We start from the raw sequence: 19,485 nt of genomic DNA, 5'->3' as shown, positions 1-19,485 counted from the left end.
ACCTACATCCCTTGAGTAATACACTTGCTTCAAGTCGTGTACAGGTAGCTAGTCCCCACAATCACCTCGAAATTGTTTGATCTAAACCTGACTGCTGATTGAAGTATTTATAATGCTATATATGTCATAATCAATACTGGGATGTTCTGGTGCCCTGGTTTTTCCAGGGCACCTTTGTTGCATGTCACACCAATCTTTCTCTCTCAGCATCTCTTTTGCCATATCTAAAGCAAACCTATACACAAAATAACAATTAGATACTAAATAGCCCTCTTTTTCATCGGGGCAGCTCTGTCTTTCAAATAGATAATGAAGGACTAATCAAACATTTTGAATCACTTTGTCGCAGCATTTTTCCATTATGTGTCACAATCCTGAATCATACCTAATTGCACTTTTGCAGAGGATATTAGAGTTGATTTTAACAAGCAAGCTGTGGCTCCCAATACCACAAAAACACACCGCAGGAGTGTTTGCACAAAATACATATGCATATAAGATGCTTTTATTCTCAAGAGAGAGTCACATTATAATGAGATACCGTTCCTATAAGATTGTCTTCATTATAACAAGACAACGTCTCCTTCTTCTTCCTACAAAGTTGTCTCATTGTTGAAGAAAACACGTCTTTATTCATTGATGTCATAGTGTGACGAGCCAGTTCGGAGCTGCTATAATGCATTATTTGTGGCTGGTGAAGTTAAATTAGATACAATCATTTAAATAGAACTAAGACTCGCAAATGCCTCTGCCCCATTGAAAGCATTGTGGTTTTTGTACAAAAGAATATGCTGTGTAATTGTGTCAACAATGTGAGAAAAATGAGACTCAGCAAGATAATTTCACACAGTATAGCGTCAGGATGTGACAGAAAAAATATGAAATTTAGTAAAGAAAATAAGAAGAAGAATGGGAAAAGTTGCACATACTTGTTAAAGATGAACTAGCACGTATGGGAGTGAATGACGTTATCTATGTGTGTGTGTGTGTGTCTTGGTTCGAGGTCAATTTGATACCCTTTATCAATATCACTTCCCTGGGTCATCATCACCATCAAAAGACAGCGCACAGACAGCTGAAATCAGGTTCGATGTGTAGGTCCACTCCTCCACCAACACGTGTCTCCCCACTAATGTGCTGGTGCGCATCACCAAGGATGCACGAACGCGGAGGACAGTGCGCGCCCCTGGATGCGAGCAGCTGAAATTCGCAGCCGCTCCACTCCATGTTTTGCTCTGCCCTTGTGCGCTCTGCTCGCCGCGCAGCGTGCGTCTCCGTTGCATTTCGCTTTCCACACACTGACACGAACACAGGGCTGCTGCTGCTGCTGCCGTGTGTGTGTGTGCGGGAGAAGTTGTTTGCACAGAGAGCAGCACCTGTCTCCACACGGATTTGTCCAAAACCGGGAGCAGTCGGGCTCGCCGGGGTCTTTTTTTTCTTTATCGTGGGGGAAGATACGAATCTTTTGCAATGAGGTGGACGTGCCAGTATCTAAAGTGAGGAGTGATCTATTTTTGTAAATTATTTTTTTTTGTTTGAATGGACATCTGACATCCCTGTTCACTGGAGGAATCTCTCAAACAGCCTTTTTAAAAAAAAAAAAACAATTTTGATAATCAGCGTTTGTTTTTGTTTTTTCTAATCTGACGTCGCTCTTTTTTCCCAGTGAAACACTATCAAGGGTTTCACTGATGTATGCGATGTGGAGACTGCAAGTCTCCTTCTGTACTCTGTGGCTGCTGCTGTCCCTGTCGTCTGCTGCTGAGAGCAAAGCGCGGAGCTGTAGCGACGCGAGGCAAGCTTATAACGCCAAAGGATTCAGCCTCGTCAATGTGCCTCATCAGGAAATATCAGGTAGGCGACATCCACTCATCACCAGGCGACCCCATCCACCACGTGCCGTGCCGTGCCATGCCTTGACCCCCCCCCCCCAAATTGATGATCGCCGCACACAACCTGAACTATGTGATCTCCCTCAGACCTCTGAGCATTTAACTCCGCCAGTTACCATAGTCCCTTTTTTAAAAAAAAATGTATTTAATATTTGATGAGAGGCTTGACATGGAGTCAAAAGTACGAGTCTGTTTTCATGTCAGACACTGTCAAAGGATCTGACTGTAATGTGCATGCTGGGCTTATTGCCAGTGTGTGACAAGTCAAAGACATGTCACTGCGGTAGAGTGCATATATCTTGCTTTTTATAATATCTTGCTTTTGCTAGTCAAAGTTCAGTATGATCCTCTCCAAGTCCACAGTTGCTCGATGATGAATCCCATCGTTTCATTCATGATCCTGCATTAAGGAGACACACCACAGACTGGATTTAAAATCTTCAGTCAAAATGATCCACCGGTCACGTCGCACATCCAGTATCAATCTATCCGTCCCTGTGCTGTTAAACTACATTGGAATTGGTGATTGCACACACACTTAATCACGTCAATGAGTTGACTTCGCCCCCACAGGTTATGGATTAATAGAAACCCAATTTAACAGCCCCGGACTCTGCAGTCACCAGATTAGAGATTGGTCACCAACACAGCCGCTTCAATGGAGACAGATTGACAGATTGACAGACGGGACGATGTGTTTTGAAAGTAGCTTCATACCTGTTGCTGGCATTCAACAGAACATCATGGAGCATGTTGTGTTGTACTTTGCTAAATAGTGAATGCAGTTTACCAGTAGGGGGCTGTCTGCACTCAGCACGAAATATTCTCTTTTGCTGAGGGTTCCTTTTTTTCCTTCTTCTTCTTCTTTTTTTTCGATATTCCTCAAGGCTACAGCTTAGGTTTTAATTCATGTGCTTTGGTACTGCAGAGATATGGGGTTTTATTATCGCTTGTGTGGTGGTAATCACATTTATGGTCAAAGCGGGAAAGTAGATTAGTCAGTAAACATAGTCAGCTTCATGAGAAGGAAGACGGGAAGCAGAGAGGCCTGAAGTTAATCCCTCTTTTGCATCGTAGGGACAAAATAGAGATACTGTCTTGGTAATTGACAGTGTCGGGCAGTAATGATCATAGAGCCCACTTATTTGCTTTTAACAGGGTTTTCGCTGGATGGGAATTTGATAGTTTTGTTACTGGTTGAACGTATGTGTGTTAGTCTGTGTCTGTGTGTGAGGGGTCCTTGCCTTACGAATACATCTTCTATATTTCATCTAAGAATTAGAAGTCCATATGGCACATTTTCAAGATCGTGCCCTTATAGACTAGTCTGACCTTTTTCAAAATGTACCAAATAATCAGTTGCTAGAATGCAGAATAATGGTCTACATTAATATAATCTGTAGCCAGAGCAATATGTAAAAGCAAAAAGTAAAAACTTTCCCACATTTATTTCGCTTCGGTTGCAACAAATAATCAGCATCAACTCAGAGGGAGACATTTTCAGCAGACGAATGTCCAGAGTGTTTTTCTTTTTTCGTTGTTGCATGCAAGTGTTACACATTTACATCAGCTTTTAAAAGTACTAAAACAATGCTTCTGCTTTATTACTTTGATTTAAATATGTGTTTCTGACATGACAAAGCGCCGCAAGCTAGAAAGACAGTGGTTATTAATGTTACCCTCATTTCCTTTTCGGCAAGGGCTGTGATTGAAGGCAGCTTTATACAGTGGATGAACTAGTCCCAATTATATTTTAGCAATTCAATTAAATGATTTGATATGAAATCAAATCATACAAAGATTTGATTTTGTATGATTCTTTAGCAAACAAATCAAATGGTATTATGCGTGTGTGTGTGTGTGTGTTTATATATATATATATATATATATATATATATATATATATATATATATATATATATATATATATATATATAGATAATACCATTTAATTTATTGTATGAATCCTGAGACAGAATCAGCTGTTTTAATTTATTTTAACAGTTCTTGCAGACAACAGTAATTCGATTGTGTCAGATCATGTCTCATGAATGATTTGGAAATACCTGGACAAACGATTATTTGTTCATGTCGAGTTTTTTTAAATTCTCCTCTGTCATGTAACATCTGTCCTCGACTTGGAACCTCAGCGAGTCAAAGTCATCGACAGAGGTCTGTGGCCACGTTATAGATCACTAGGTTTTTGGGTCTGTGATCAAAATCCTAATTGCGATTCATCTTCAGCCTGAACTCGTAATTTGATTTTGTAGTCTCCAAATAACCTTTGCATAAATACAACAGACATAAGATATAAGCCTCAGGAGATGGGATAGTAGAACGCACTCAATTATGCCTAATTAGCTATGCTAATACAAACGTGTGGAAAGCTGCATATACAGCCTTAGCACTCATCCCTCCATCATTTGCCACGTCATGCTACTACGCCTCTCGGTGCTAAACACACAGGTTTAATACTTCTGGAGATGTGGCTACCTCAGGTTGGAAGCCTCCATTTGCATAGGCTAATTATTTTGACAGCCACTGACTGAGCTACGTTATTTAAGAGGTGACAAACACAGATGTGTTTACACAGATGTTCGCTTTTTGCATATTAAAATAATAAAAAGGCTATTAATTGAATCCATTTTTTATTTGAGTTCATCATAAATTTTAAACAACCTAAATTGAATAAGTAAAATTATTTACGTGTGTTTGTTGGTGGGATTGTGTTTCTTTCTTTGCATTTTGGTCAGAATAAGCCCATTTACACAGCTACTATCTAACTCTAAAGGCCATCCATTATTTAAATGTTACAGCAGGGTTTGAATTGGTCCCATGGGCTCCAGTCAGAGTCATAAAACTTATCCAGAACATAAAGAACCTGGTAAACTATCAGGTTAGAAACCCCAACTTTATGTTTCAAGGATTGCACCAGGAGGCTAGCTTTCACTCTCTTTTTATCTAAATCTGTAAAGTGGTTAACTGATTAATCACCGCCGATAGGATGTTTTACAAACCATTGCTACTGGGGGAACTGGGATCCGATAGCGGCTGATGGCTGTTCAGTCGCCACCAGTGACACAGCAGGACGTACATCACCATTCTGCACGGAGGCTCCATCCACATGAATATCACTTTTGCTGAAAATATCTGTGTGCATGGAATAACTCCAGATGATAATCGACACACCTGTTAAATACCCCATGGAATGGCGCTCGTACCTCGAGACCTGGAGAGGGGAGGGAGCTCTGGAGCTCAGTGTGCTCCAACCATAAATGAATGACAGACTTTAAATCATGTTTTAGATATTTATTATTTTGATTGTTTGAGCTAATTTTTTTTCTGTCGATAGGATGGTGGGCTACGGATTTCACAGCAAGCTGACAAGTGGTCAACATCATCATTATATAACTCAACACTATCAGATCTTGGTTGGCATTTCCCTGTTCCAAACTATCGTTTTATATCCTCTTGAATATATTCTGTCCATACTTTCCATTCAATGTATAACTGGCCAGTATGTTTTTTTTTCAGTGGCTAAGGGAGTAATAACCCCTCACAATTACAAATGTAGGATAGAAAGCAAAACCCTTCGGTGTCGCTTCCTCCGAGACAGTCACATGTGGTTTTGCCATGAAGAGATATAATGCACGTTCAGCACTATAACACTATATCATACGCACAGCTGGGCTTGGATAATTTACGTCATACATAGTTATATTCTGGGAATCAAATGACAGTCTGACACCGATGCAGTTATAAGGTTAGAGGTCAACCATACAATGCACTTGATTGATTACAGAGTGCTCCTTTCTCTTTTTGCGCCAGGTCCCTTGAGAGCCTCAGACGGCTTACAGTACGGGAGTGGTGGGAGGCAGCGGCCAGTTAGAAACAAGTTACTGCCTTTAGACTAGTTTTTATAACGCTAAATATGCCTCAGAAGATTGCCAGCACTCTGCTGAAAAATGCCTCAAACTGGCTGGTGGACAGCTTCATTCAACTCCACCAGGTCAAGCTTATGATTCCTCCTCTCTCGTGTCCATGTTGTCGGCGTACGTTCGCCTGCCTGTGAAGATCACCCCTGTGTGCATGTGTCAGCCGTTAGTTATAGTGGCATGCACACAATGCTGCTTGATTGTCAGCCCTTTGTTCATAAACACAACGGCTCCCGATATGCTTCAGTCAGGCCCTGCCAGGGAGCTCTTGCTCCAAGGCTTTGCCGTTAATATCAACATCTACTTCCACGGAGCGGTTGGGTTTCTCATGGGTGGACTCGGCTCTTTGCTTCGGCTTTGAAAGAAAATCGCTTGATGTGCTGCAGTTCCCATTAATGCAGTGCCCGACTCTTATGTTCCTTTTCTCAAGAATAACAATTACCTTTGGGGTTCATGGGTAGCAACTCTTAAGAATATTATTTGATCTCTCGTTAACAGAATAGTTATTATCTAGAACACAATCCAGCATAATTTTTTCTCTTGTGGATTCCTGAAGCTGAAACTCTCTGTTCTGTGATCTGTGCTTTGCAGGTTGTCGTATGCATGCAGTCCCCCAATTCCCTTAAACACAATCCAGATATCCGAAATCTTTGCTGTTTGTACTTAAATGAAGGACCCTCATGAACCTTCTTCCATACACGGTACACTTTCGTGACAAAAACATTACTTTAGCTCTTAAAATAAACCATCTTACAATACTGATTAAAATCGTAATGTATGATTCTTAAGAGGCTGCCTTAGAGGGACATTTTCAGAACTTCAAAACATCAACATTTTGTATTCATATGTATTTTTAAAGCAGGTTTAAGCCCTTGTTGTTCCATATTAGATACATGTTTTAGGGACTTAGATTTAATTAGTTGAAATTGCAAATGATTCAAGAAGAGGACACCATTTATTCATAATTCAAGCTGAAAGTACAGTTTATTATTGTTAAGTTCCCTTTAGATTCCATTGCAAGAATCTGCTTTGAAGCCTTTAAGCAATAAACTGTCCAGAAATTACAAACGATCTGTCTCACCATTTGGCTGAGCAGCATTTGTTGCAATGAACTATTTCTAATTTACTCTACGTGCCAGGCAGGTATGTGAAGTATATTTGGGGGTGATGTTAGATGTGTTCACTGCCAGATGCCTAATCACAAAATAATAGCATGACATGAGACCTTCAGTGAAAGTGTGGGAATACCACTCTAAAAGCCCTTGCCTAGCAAATATCCATATAAAAATTCTGCAGGGCATTTTTTCCAAAGCCCATTAAGATGCTCTCGGCTCTGCCAAATTGGAAATAAGTCTCATGCCAGCTTGTATACATCTTCAGAGAAAACAGTTAATGAGATGTGAGGGAGATTAGGCTGTGTGTGTGTGTGTGTGTGTGTGTGTGCGTAGCAGTTTAACCTCGCTTTCTCGATCTCTCTTTAGCCTTGCACCTCTATTGTGGAAGAAAATGACAAAAATGTTTTGTTTTTCATTGAGCGAGACAGATTGTATGCATTAGACATCCAAATGAGTTTCAATGTAAATCATCCAGCTGTGCTTTTGCACCTTATGTCGGATCTGGTGATTGAGAATATTTGACGGTTGTCGTCACCTGAAGAATGTGACGTGAAATGCATATGGTCTGCAAGCTTCCTGGCAGCCTTCCTTAGCACCATTTATGGTGTTTTATGAGTAGTGTGAAAAGCCTCTGGCTAGCGTAGGAGACTGCTATAGCTTTTTTCCCCCCCAGTTTTCAATCAACCACTGGCCTAAATCAGTAATGGAGGGTGGGATTAAGGATCTCGACACTCTCCAGCCTTGAGAGGAACTAGGAAATAACTGCAAAAAGTCTGGATGGATGGATGTGATGTGATTGTATGTTTCTAGGGATTAGGAGTAAGATCACACAAAATAAGTACGAAAAAACCACAACAAATCAAGTCGGTAAAAAAGAGCATATAGGCATGGAGAGCATCCTTGACTGGCCATGTGTTTAAATCATGACCTGAGAGGTAACTCTGTGGGATACAAGCAGGGAGTCAGGTAGGATGTAATCCATGTGAATTTGAGGGATTAGTGATCTGACTCGCTGTGTGTGTTGCACAGAAGTATCGCTATGTCCTGCCTTTCATGCTTGTTTCTACAAAAAGAGAAGAAGCATTCAACTTTGCTTCCCTCGTTAATACATTGGTGAAAGAAAAACTGCCTTAGGAGGTAACAGAAGAGATAGTCACATGTAGTATTCCTCCACTGGGAAAGTGTTTCCCCGAGGATTTGTCTGTCAGTGGGTGAGTGTGGTGCAGGAATGATTACATGGTGGCCTCGCTATTAATGTCTGTGTAGGGGAGACTCTTAGGATTGACCTGAAGCCCTATAACACATTATGTTTACTACACAGACAACACTAACCACTCTCTAAGAGGGCATTTGTGGTTTTCCTACCATAATTTATCATAGCATGCATGTTGGGTAATCAAGGAGTTCTGTTGTGTTTCTTCCTATGGTCTTTCTTTTTAACCACAGAGACGCTTTGCCTCTGGAGGGTAGTCTGAATATAGAAGTCCCAAGCTTGACACCACTGATAAGACACAGAGAGATGAGCGCCACGCAGTGCTTTTGGGAAAACCCACACGGGTATGTCATATCGAGGTGTCAAAGATGCAAATACATTTCACCCTGGGGACTTTTTGTTTTTGTTTTTCAGACACAGGCAAGTACACATGGCTGAGGACATTTGCTAAATAAGCTGCCCCCAGAGACTTGGAAGTAAACAAGCATTAAGCACAGATACACATGACGTGCCAAAATTGTCATGGAAACATCAGTCGCTTGACAATGACACCCTTGTTGTTGAGAAAAAAACATAGACAGTTTCTAGACCCGAAAGGCCTCCGTTGTAGGGGGCCTTTGATGTCGCAAAATCAATAGAGCAGATGCTCCAACATGCAGATATTCTTTGGTACAAAGAATGCCACAGCAGTGCTTCAATGGCTAACTTTAAGGCCTGTGAACATCATTGGGGACTCTAAATATAGTTATACTTTTGTCACAGTTATTGAAGGAGATACTGTAACACACTTTACTGTCTTTTACCAGTTGGAATTTTAAAAAATCAACCTTCATGTAAGGTTGTTTCTCTTTAAAGAGTATAAAGAATAAGGGTGGTAATATTCTATCAATACTTATACTGAATTCCCCAGCATGCATGCGGTGCTAAGCTGCAGGCCCATTCACTCCTACTGGAAACATAAATCATCAAAAACAGCTTACAAATATATACTTTCTTGTTGGAAATGTTTAGTAATTTCCCTAAAACAGCCTAAAACAGCTGGGCACTGTCATTTTGATCAATCTTTACAAATTAGTAAATATTGTTGAATTTTAGTGGCTGACTTGTTGGCAGGTTGAGTCTTGTCAGGACAATTAAACTATACAATGCCCATGTTAAATGTCATGGAAGTGCAAAAATGTATCTAGTTTTACAGGTTTGTGGACAAAAAATGGAGCGTTATGGCATTGACGAATAAATGATGCCAGGCGTGGGCTTCACAGTCTATACCTCTAAATGGCATCAATTCATTGGTCTAGTCACAGTTCTTTTCCTTTTTCCCAGAAAAAAAACTATTCATTTTGTCCTCTAGAGCAAAACAAAAACGTTGACATGACCCTGTACTCCATGACCCAAAGTACAAGGCAGTGGCACAGTCTTTCTTATCTGGGCAGCACAAATCAATTTATGGCTGAGAGTTCTGTTTCCTTCTACTAGAAATCTTCTTACTACAAGCCGTCTCTGGTGCTCACCCAGGATTCATAGAACCCTAGTTACATACTGTATGTGGTGGGGCGCTAGATTTTAATGTATTTGCTGAAGTATTTGCTGAAGCTGGTGTCGATGATTTATAATATGTATATTTAAAATACTAATTGGACAGTTGCGTAAGTGCACAGTGTGGCCTAACCAGACTATTTCATAACTGGAATGCAGTGTTCGTGTAGCGTACTCGGTGAGATTGAGACAGGCTTGGCTCTGATGCTGTGTGGGGGCTGCTTTTGTGCTATCTTTTCGCTCTGCAATAGTGGAGGCTCAGTCAGGGTTCAGCTCAGGAGACTCTGTGATAAAGTAAACAAGGGCTTTGCATTCTCGGTAAGCTACATGTGTGAAGTCGTGTGTTGCTCTCATTTCTTATAAATGAGCATATGCTTTCTGAGTCATATGCACTTGATCAACATTTGCAAATGGGACAACGGGAACAAACATTTCAACTTAATATTCTGTGGCAGCACGGTACAGTGTTTTCCTAAATGGTGCAATCAGTAAACTGGCATTCACGTTCAATAAATTCATGACAGCAGCGTTGCAGTGGGCGTAACAAGAGAGTTCCAACTGCATGACTGCATCCCTCAAGTGAATAGATGATACTGGCTCCCCGAGTTACAAGACAATAGCAACCAAGTGCCAAGCTCGCAACGGATTTGTTATGGATTGTGTTTTTAAAGAGCAACAGTTGTTTGCCAGGACAAGACATGCAAGGAAAGCATGTTGTTTTACTCATAAATTGGTACATTTATACCGATCACAAGAGTTCATGACCCGGTTAAGTGTGATCTCGCTTGCGGCTTTGAGGTGGAGAGACTAATTGGGGATCGTTATTATTTTTATCTTAATGCAAAAATGTCGAGGGCTGATCTTAACCCCGGGACACATTTCTGGGCTCTAATTATAACGTTAAATAATAGGCTTTGCACTGATATGCCCTGGGGGATATAAATGACACTTGCATGTGTTGGAGGTCTGCCCTTTGTTCATTTAACCTGTGTTGCCTCATTTCCTTATTACTCCAGTTCATGCACTGTGTTTTTTTTTACTCAGTGATCTGTGAGAGAAATGGTCCGTGTTTTTTTATGATGATTGATTCCAGCTAAAAATTCTAAAACGTCCATTAAATATTTAACAACACTATGAGAGAGAAGACGGAAAAAGAGAGTTTTTGCCAACTGAGGTGCTTAAATGGTTAAAATACTTTAAAACTATGCTTTTTAATAGCTTGCATGGCTGGATGCATTGTGCATTTATAATGGCCCCACATATTGTATTCTTTTCATCAAGTTGGCTTGTAATGAAGCCTTTTGGAAGTAGGACTAGCAAAGTGCTTCAGAACGGCATTAGAATTCATCTGGAACTCCAGAAAGACAGCAGGGGTGAACTAACGGCTCATTTAAATCACCCATCTTTGTATCTGATGAGAGCGACGAGCAGTCTTGCAGTAAAAGATATCGAGGCTCACACCACTGACTTGAAAGGGGCCACAAAGTGCATCTCCGGGGAGCCTCGCTGTCGTGACGAATGTGACAAGCTCATGTAACCTCAGTGGCAGGGGAGGACTAGTCTGAAGAACTGAGAATATTGATGAGGCTTGCGAAGAGAATATTTCCAGCTTTCATAGTTCCAATTCCATTAATTGAAGGCCCATTGGGAGGGAAGTCCAAGTATTTTGAAAAGGGGTTATTGAAATGGATGGGTTAATGAGCCTGTGTCCAGTGTTTACATATTTATGGGCCCTCGACTCTTTTCATGTGTCAAATGAAACATCTGCCATTGTGATGCTTCTTGGCGAGTCCTCGTTCTTTTGCTCCGGGAGGGTGCTAGAATCTGAAAAGAAGCCAGCCCCGTCTCCTGCTCCCAGAACCCCGCTGATTACTGTCCCCAGTGTAAGCTGCCGATAAACGAGTGGGCTGGTCATCTCGCACCCTGGGGCTCTACCTCAGGCTCTTCAGACCACCAGCTGTTGTGTTTAGGACTGAGTCATGCACCAGTTAGCATGATGAATCCAGAGCACGGGTGCAAGGCTTTGACCTCACCATATGTCTCTCGCTCTTCACTCCTAGCCTCACATATTAAATGTGATGAACAGAAATACACCGTACAATAGTATCAAACATCTTGAAGACAAGAGTGAGCTTTAACTGTTCATTCTAGGGGGATTAATGATCAATCGTCATTAAGAATTTAAATTGATCAAGAACAAGTCTGCACAGGTGGACTGACTGAATCCCAGGGCCATTGGTTCTACTTGGTAGGGAACAAAACTCCAACAGCACATCAATATGTTCGTGACAATAGCGGAACTGCTTTGATTTCAGTAGCTTGAAGCAAGCTAAACCATATAATTGAGTTAATGCATTATACTGGTAATGTTCTTCATTGTATTTGGCTGGCAGTTAATGTGGTAATGTTTAAAGCTAGGCTGTGACTAAAATGAGAGGAGCTGGTTCTTAAAGGTCAGTCCATATTGAGTTGGAATGATTGCTTACTTTCACTCTCACATGAACCTGCAGGTTGAGAGCAGGCCACGGGGGCTCAGCTTGGCTGTCAGGTGTTGTAGCATTTGAATCACGGATTTTAGGCTAAACGGTACACATGCTGCACTACGTTGACAGCTTTAACGTTACTCCCCACTTCATGACGTTACTCACGAAGTCTGATAGAGATCACATTCTTCTGTCTCGGTATTTGTAGGCTCCAGTCCTTTCACTGATACACGAATGAGTAACGCACTAAGCCCCTTTGTTTAGTAGAACAGAAAAAGCATTACAATTATAAATCATGATTAATTGGTTTGATTTATTGAATAATGACCGTTGAAGCGAGATCAACGTTGGCAATTTCAAGTGATACCATTGTTTCATTTTATTTAATATGGATTCAGAGATCTATTCGTGTTTATTAAATGTATGATCCTAATACGTGCTGAAATAATACTTTAATTGAGGAAAAGAATATTTAGTAGTATTACATATATTATAGGAAGAAGTTAAATAATTGTCAGGACAATAAAAAAAACATGACTTTAACTCCTTTATCAAATATATGCTTTAGCCAAGCCAGTCAAGTATTCTCAAAATAAAAATTGGATGCACATGCTCCTTTATCATTATGAAGTCTTTTAACATAAGAGTTAAATAGTAAAAAATAAGCTCTAACCAGCCCCAGATTCCTGTAATTTTGTAACTCCTCCTCCCATGGGTGTGATTTGAAAATGAACATGCCATTATGTTCCTATTTCCACATACAGGGTTCAGCCTGGACACTGGTGTAAATCTGTATGAAAAATTGTCACAGGAACTATCCATGACAAAGCCATGAAGATATACAGTATACTGAAGGTCTGCTTTGATAGGATTCATGAGACAATGGCTTACCTTTGACATTTAACACAGTCGCCAACCTCGAAGCACGTATATTGGTTTCAGATATTAGCTGTATAGTTAAGGAACTGCTTAAATGCTCACTAAAGCATTAATGCATAAGAAATGTAGTGAACATTTGTCAAAATGAAGGTGTCAAATTGGACATTTGTTAAAACCCTAACGTGAATGCTCCAACCTGTAAACTAGAGGAAATAAGAGTAGCAGATCAGAGTATAAAAACACTTGATATTCTTGGGATGTGATTTAGTCCTGAACTATTAATAATATTCAGGGTATATTTGATCTGTGTTTAAAAAGCAGTGTTCACAATCAGAAAGTGTTATTTTGGCTAACAACATTGCTGGTGTCAAAGGTTGGCTCAAAACTTGATGCTGCATTCATGTCATATTGGAGTTAACGCAATTATTAATTTTTCAATGTAAACAGCATTTATGTCAACATCCAAGTCGTAATTAGAACCTTTTCAGAAATCTCTGATATGTAATGGAAATTCCCGACAACCAAACAAACATTGATGCCTCACATTAGCCAAAGTTTGTTGTTCTAGGTAATTAACCCCAAGTTGAATGGATATAGTGTTATTTTGTCAAAGCACAGCATTTGTTACCCTGACATGACAATCATACAAAAATTGTTCAAGTTGCAAGTGGCAACATTTTGTATCTTTTCCATAAGACTTTCCTTACTTATGACTCATATACAGTAATTCTGCTGAATTTCCTGCAAATTTGATGTCCATGACACTAACCTACAGTTATTTCTCATTAAAATGCTACTCACTGCATGTCAATAGTGTGGTACCCCTGATATGTACATTAAGCTTTTCTTTTGACCCATCTTTGAAACATGGTTTGATTTTCATGGTCATTCACCTACAATTTGAGATATTGCTTTTTCTTATTTCCAACTAACTAATAGCTTCTCATTTAACTGGTTTTTCAGTACAGAACCTTTCGGATGCATTTCTGTCATTGTGCAACATGAAATGCCTCCAGCACTTATCATCTTTGGAGAAATTCAGCAAAAAAAAAGCTGTTTGGAGGAAAAATACAGACAAAAAAAATCAAACTATGTTTTGCCCTCTGGGATTTCAATCCAAACAAAGCCAAACAATTGTGTACTCGCTGTAACACTATTTAGGGACACAGTAAAACACTTCCATTAAAGACAATTCATCTTCTTATTATCGACCTGCCATGCTGCCAGTTTACATGATTGGAAGCTACTGGCGATAATTTAAAATGAAAGAGTGCACATTTTCTGACACATGCAACGTGGGTTTATATACACCTACAGTATGCTGCGGTTCTGTTTCAAGCACATAGGATGCTCATCAAACTAAAAGGAGGTCTGACATCAGATTGGCAAGTGTGCCATAATATGATAAGCTTGAGCTTGATTGTACTCCTGCCATTAAGTTCTCCATTGCTGCTCCACCATATTTGTATATGTCCATTACTGTCATGCAGGATTTCAATTCTGGAAGTTATTTCAAAGTTGGAAAATATTTCATCTTCCTCCAAGTGTGATAACATATGGCTGGGGCGATTGTGGGAATTATCTGTGTCATCTTGTTTGGACATATTCAATTTGGGTCCCAAGCCCCAGTGGAAATAGTTGAAAGTGGGTGATTTGGTTGATGAAGACGAGATCCAGATGGCAGAGCAGCGGTGAGATCAATCGAGCTTGATGCATTTTTCCCTCTTCACCATGCAGACAGATGTGATTTAACAGCAATTGAGTTTTCCTCAAGTTTTGTGATTTCACCTAAGACAGCATGTGCAATCTTGCTTCTAAAAGGTCTTATAGGGTTGTGTGTTCATGTGTTATTTCGTCATAACAATTGATTATTAATCATATAATTCTAATAATTAATTATATCCTTGGTTTAACAGGATTTTTTAAATGAATATTACACACACAGATTGGTAATGGCTTAATTCTGAATGCAACAAATCTTCTTGAGATGTATTCCTACGTATGTTAAGATTGAAGGGATTAATACCAGAGATGCGCCTAATGATTATTTTCCCTCTATTAGTCGTTTTTGTCATATAATGGCAGAAAGTTGATGAACAATGCCCGTTATAATTTCCCAGAGCCCATCGTGACATTTTGCAAATATTAACTCTAATAAATAAATTAAATTGGCTTCTTCTTGAAACCTGGTTTTCAAAGCTTGCTCATGCCATCCTTGTGTTTTTCTATTTAAAAACACAAGATCTAGTCCCTCAGAGTGCCATACTGTGAACTTTGATTTCCTCTAAATGAGCACTGTAAATAAATATGTGGCCATTTCATAATGTTTATTTAGAAATCACTGTCTAATGGTCAGTATTTTTTTCATTTCTCAACTGCATCTTTTAATAGAATAGATTGCAAGTGGTGAAATCATGCAGTTAATCATAGAAAGTAAAACAAAATAACCCAAAGAATCATTCAACAGTTGGTATCTACGTTGCTTTGAATTTAAATGAAACGTATACATCCAGAATGTAACTGAATGCAATAATCCTTCATTATACAGATTTTAAAAGTTGACCTTTAAACAGAACATATCATCTGGCACAAGTATGGAAAGCATCACAAGATTTTATTTTGCTCAGCATCCCAATTTATTGATCATAATAACATGTTGGTTCCTCTGGACCTTTGTCAGGAGTGTTTTTCCTTTTCATGGAACAGTATAGAGAGTGTGCATACCGTCCTCCGTCATTCACCAACCTTGAATTCCAGTTGTGTGATCTTGCTCCCTTTTGCCCTCCAATCTAGGTCATGTCAGCTGAATATAGGGTCCTTTTAATGTGCCACAGCTCAAATAAAGAAAGGACAGTCATGGCCCAAATGTGTGTGGGGCCTAAGCTGTACCTGAGTCAATAGATCTCAAAGATAGTGGTGTCAACCTTTCACAGGGAGCTGAGGCTCAGCCAGCCTTTTAGTCTTTACTGTCCTGTGTGATGAATTTGGCTGAAGCATTTAGTCCAAAGAAAGTCGACTTTCAGAGACATTGAGAGACATTCTCGACTTTGCTCCCCCTCTCCTGGTCAGATAAGTTCAGTTGTCTTTAACCTTTTTTTTCCATACATTTTGTGTTAATGTTAATTGATTGTACTTTTCAATAGTCTAAATTACCTTTTTTTTTTACAGATTGTGCTGTTGCTTTAACACACAATACAATCTATTAAACCTCACAAAGCTCCTCTAACGTGCCTTTTCGAGACAATAAGTGTGCAATTCAGTGTGATAATGAGATTGAGGAATGTGGTCAAATTGTAAGTGTTAATGTACATTATTGTTTATGTATGTGGGTATATCCATGTGTCATTGACATTAACCTTTATGTTATCTTTAAAATGTTTCCTTCAGTTAGCAAGAGATTGTAAGTGGTGGGAGGCACTATATGTGCATATAGGTGTATGTTAGGGTTAAAATCCTCTATCAAGGATTCTTATTATTATTATATTTCACAATATTGCTATTATCATATACTTTTTTTTGTGGCAAATAAAATGCAGCGACTGCTAATGGGTAAAATAAATACCCAGACTGGAATGTTTGATTTTGCTGTCTGGTAATCCATTGAATTAAATACCTGACAAATCGGGTTGTTTTAAAAAGTGGGGATGTATTAAACCTGACTAAACCCAAATATCACTGGTGCTTAAGGGTGTCTGCTGATTGCCTGCAGCTTCCAACATCTCATTTGTCTACTCATTCTGCAGACAAATGTACAAGTTGTCAAACTAATTAAAAATGTAATTAAAAGGTACATGTTGATTGTGTCGAATGTTATTCTGTGTTTGACTGTTGGCACATATGTTGTGTATTTGCAATAGCCGTGTAGCTCAGGGTATGTAAATCTGGATAGTAAAGCAAGTGATCGATTTTGAACATAATCAATGCAAAAGACTGGGAAACTGAATTACAACTAAATCGAATCATGGATACTATAGGAGACCTGGATCAATTGAATAAATTGAAATGTCAAGGCAATGAGTCTCTGTGGTAGCCGGGCTAAAAGAGCAGTGAGGGGGCAAGTTCAGTATAATACCGGAGCTGGAATCTGCTGGTAGATCAATGATAATAAATGTGATTCATTCAAGATGGTGCTTCCCTGTCATTGAGCTTGGCTCTGCTGTATTGTGAAAACCTCACTAACAGGCAGCAGTCTAACACATCCTGGAAGCAGATTAAAATACATCCAGATTCTAATCAAAACGTGGCTTACTGGCATCTTATGCTGTATAAACTGTGTTGCTCTTTTTTATGCTCTTTACAGTGATGGCTTTTCATGGAAACACACTTGGAATAAAACTCACCAGCTCAGAGTACAATAGATGCTGCCATCCTCTGCATAAATTAATTTCATTTACTGCATCACTACACCTTTTTATGAATTTTCAGCATGGGTGAATAAAACATTTTTCTCTTTTGACTTCATGATCTGTTGGCTTGTTTGGCACGAAGCTCTGGCGACGATGTCCTTACTTTAAAAATGCTGGCAAGAGCGGTCAAGGGATGTACCAGATGGCAAGGCCCATATGCAGTTTACCCTTTGGCCAGGTAGACTAATGAATCCTTCTGGGACTGAATCACACTGTCTGGCATCAGACCATTCATGGGCATTGAACCTCCTCTATTCCCACAGCTGCCCTGAAGTATTCCGTAACTTTCACGTTTCCCTGGAACATATGTTGGTAGTTATGGGGGATAAAATAAAAAAGTCTCTTTTAGCATTTCAAATTTCCTAAGTAGAAGCCTATGGAGTAGTGTCTTTCAATGATGGAAGATCTCCAATGAGCGCTTCACTTTTTGAGTTGGAATTTATTCTATTTTTTTGTCGTACCTCTGTATGATGTAAAGAATTGTGTTTCCTTTTTTATCTTATACCTAATTTATGTGTTTTGCTCTCATGTGCTGTGACCAAGCCTGGGATTTCTTGGGGCACTTTAGGGACATAGCCACTTGGCGTTTGGCGTGAAGTTTTTGAAGAGAGAACAGCTTCTGGTTCTCTTCAGCATTGTCTGAAGTGGCCATCAGCTCCAGCGGTTGCGTCTAAGCCAGAAATGGCGCGACAATCCTACGTCTGAGAGGTGTGGGAGTCTGTGGTTGTGATGCAGGATACTAGTCCCTTTACACTGACAGGGGAGGCAGCCTGAATGTATAAGTGCAGTGTGGAATTAAACGCAACAGGAACTACTTGCTATCTTATGATTTAAATAATCAAAATCAAAAGATTTCTAGCATTGCAATCTGAAGAAATGCATCATTGGAAAACGCTTTGCACTGAATTCTAGCCACAAAACTCTACAGCTAGTGCGATGCGGCCACATGCGGCTTATATGTGCCCCTGGTCGGTCCTTCGTTGGCATGCTACTCAGAATGCAATCAAAACGTGACGCGTTAATGGAGATTCCTGAAAGTTAAATGAATTCCATGGAGCAGAAGGTTGTGGCTATTTTCGAAGCCTCAGCTTGTTGGTAGCCCGGGGGCTCCAGCGCCAGTTCATTCATGACCCTGTGGCGGTTGTTTTGTTGCTGAAAGGAAACATGTATGTTAGTAATTGGTTACTGAAACATTACTTTCCTGTGTTGTTTCTTTTTAAAATAAATCACTGAGCTGTGAAAAAGTAAATGAGTGCATTTATGCGGTGTGACTATGAGTGAGATGGGTTACATCCATTATTTTTTTATTATTGCATGAAATCTTCACTCGATCTACCATGTTGAAGTGGAAGCCTTAGGACCTCCTAACTTCAGCTTTGAAGCCTTATCCTCATCATTCCCTTTGAAGCCTTATCGTGAGTCTGCTGAGACCAATCGGAGTTCAGTACTCAGTATTTAGGTCCCACACATTGCAAGGCAACACAACAGTATACAGACCACCTGCTTGCAGCCAATTAGCAGGGTCACTGTTGTATGTCCATGTGTAACACTGGACACTATCTACATTTGCTTTGAGCCATTTGAGCCCTTTAAATAAACACATTTTCCCATTTTCTCTCTCTGTATACTAGAAGTAGGCAAACGTTTAAGCAACATGGCCTAATTTTTAAACATGCCCGGATGCCATCCAGTCCTCCCATCCCCCTGCTACTTTCCAGTATAATCAGACATGTGTCTCTGGCTGAAGCAAAGCAGTTGAGAGAATTCTGCTTCTAGTACTTTTTTCAAATTCTACTTTATTGTCGATTATCTTCTGTCACTTTATGAAAAGGAAAAAAATGGTGCCTTCCCTTTTCATTAATTTTGACTAATTATGTCTACTTCATTTCTAATTTCCATGCCTACTTATTTGTATTATATCTGCCAGGTCTTGCATGTGTGTCGGTTCGCCTGTCCAGGGCTAATCTGTGAGACGCAGCCTAATATTTTTTGTGCTTTTTGTCTCCAACTCCATGCTCAAGGTCCT

At 39.8% G+C, this 19,485-nt stretch overlaps 1 protein-coding gene across 1 annotated transcript in view; it reads left to right on the top strand.

Annotated features, from left to right (window-relative positions):
- The first annotated feature begins 1,691 nt into the window (after positions 1-1,691).
- The window catches only part of gpc6a (glypican 6a), a 124,914-nt gene continuing 107,120 nt past the window's right edge, over positions 1,692-19,485 (top strand). The window contains exon 1 of the mRNA XM_034527255.1: positions 1,692-1,854. Within this exon, the coding sequence (XP_034383146.1) occupies positions 1,692-1,854 (163 nt within the window). The remainder of the gene's footprint in view (positions 1,855-19,485) is intronic.

Source organism: Cyclopterus lumpus, chromosome 3 (assembly GCF_009769545.1).
Source record: "Cyclopterus lumpus isolate fCycLum1 chromosome 3, fCycLum1.pri, whole genome shotgun sequence".
Classification (NCBI taxonomy): domain Eukaryota; kingdom Metazoa; phylum Chordata; class Actinopteri; order Perciformes; family Cyclopteridae; genus Cyclopterus; species Cyclopterus lumpus.
This window is presented reverse-complemented; position numbering and strand designations above follow the sequence as displayed.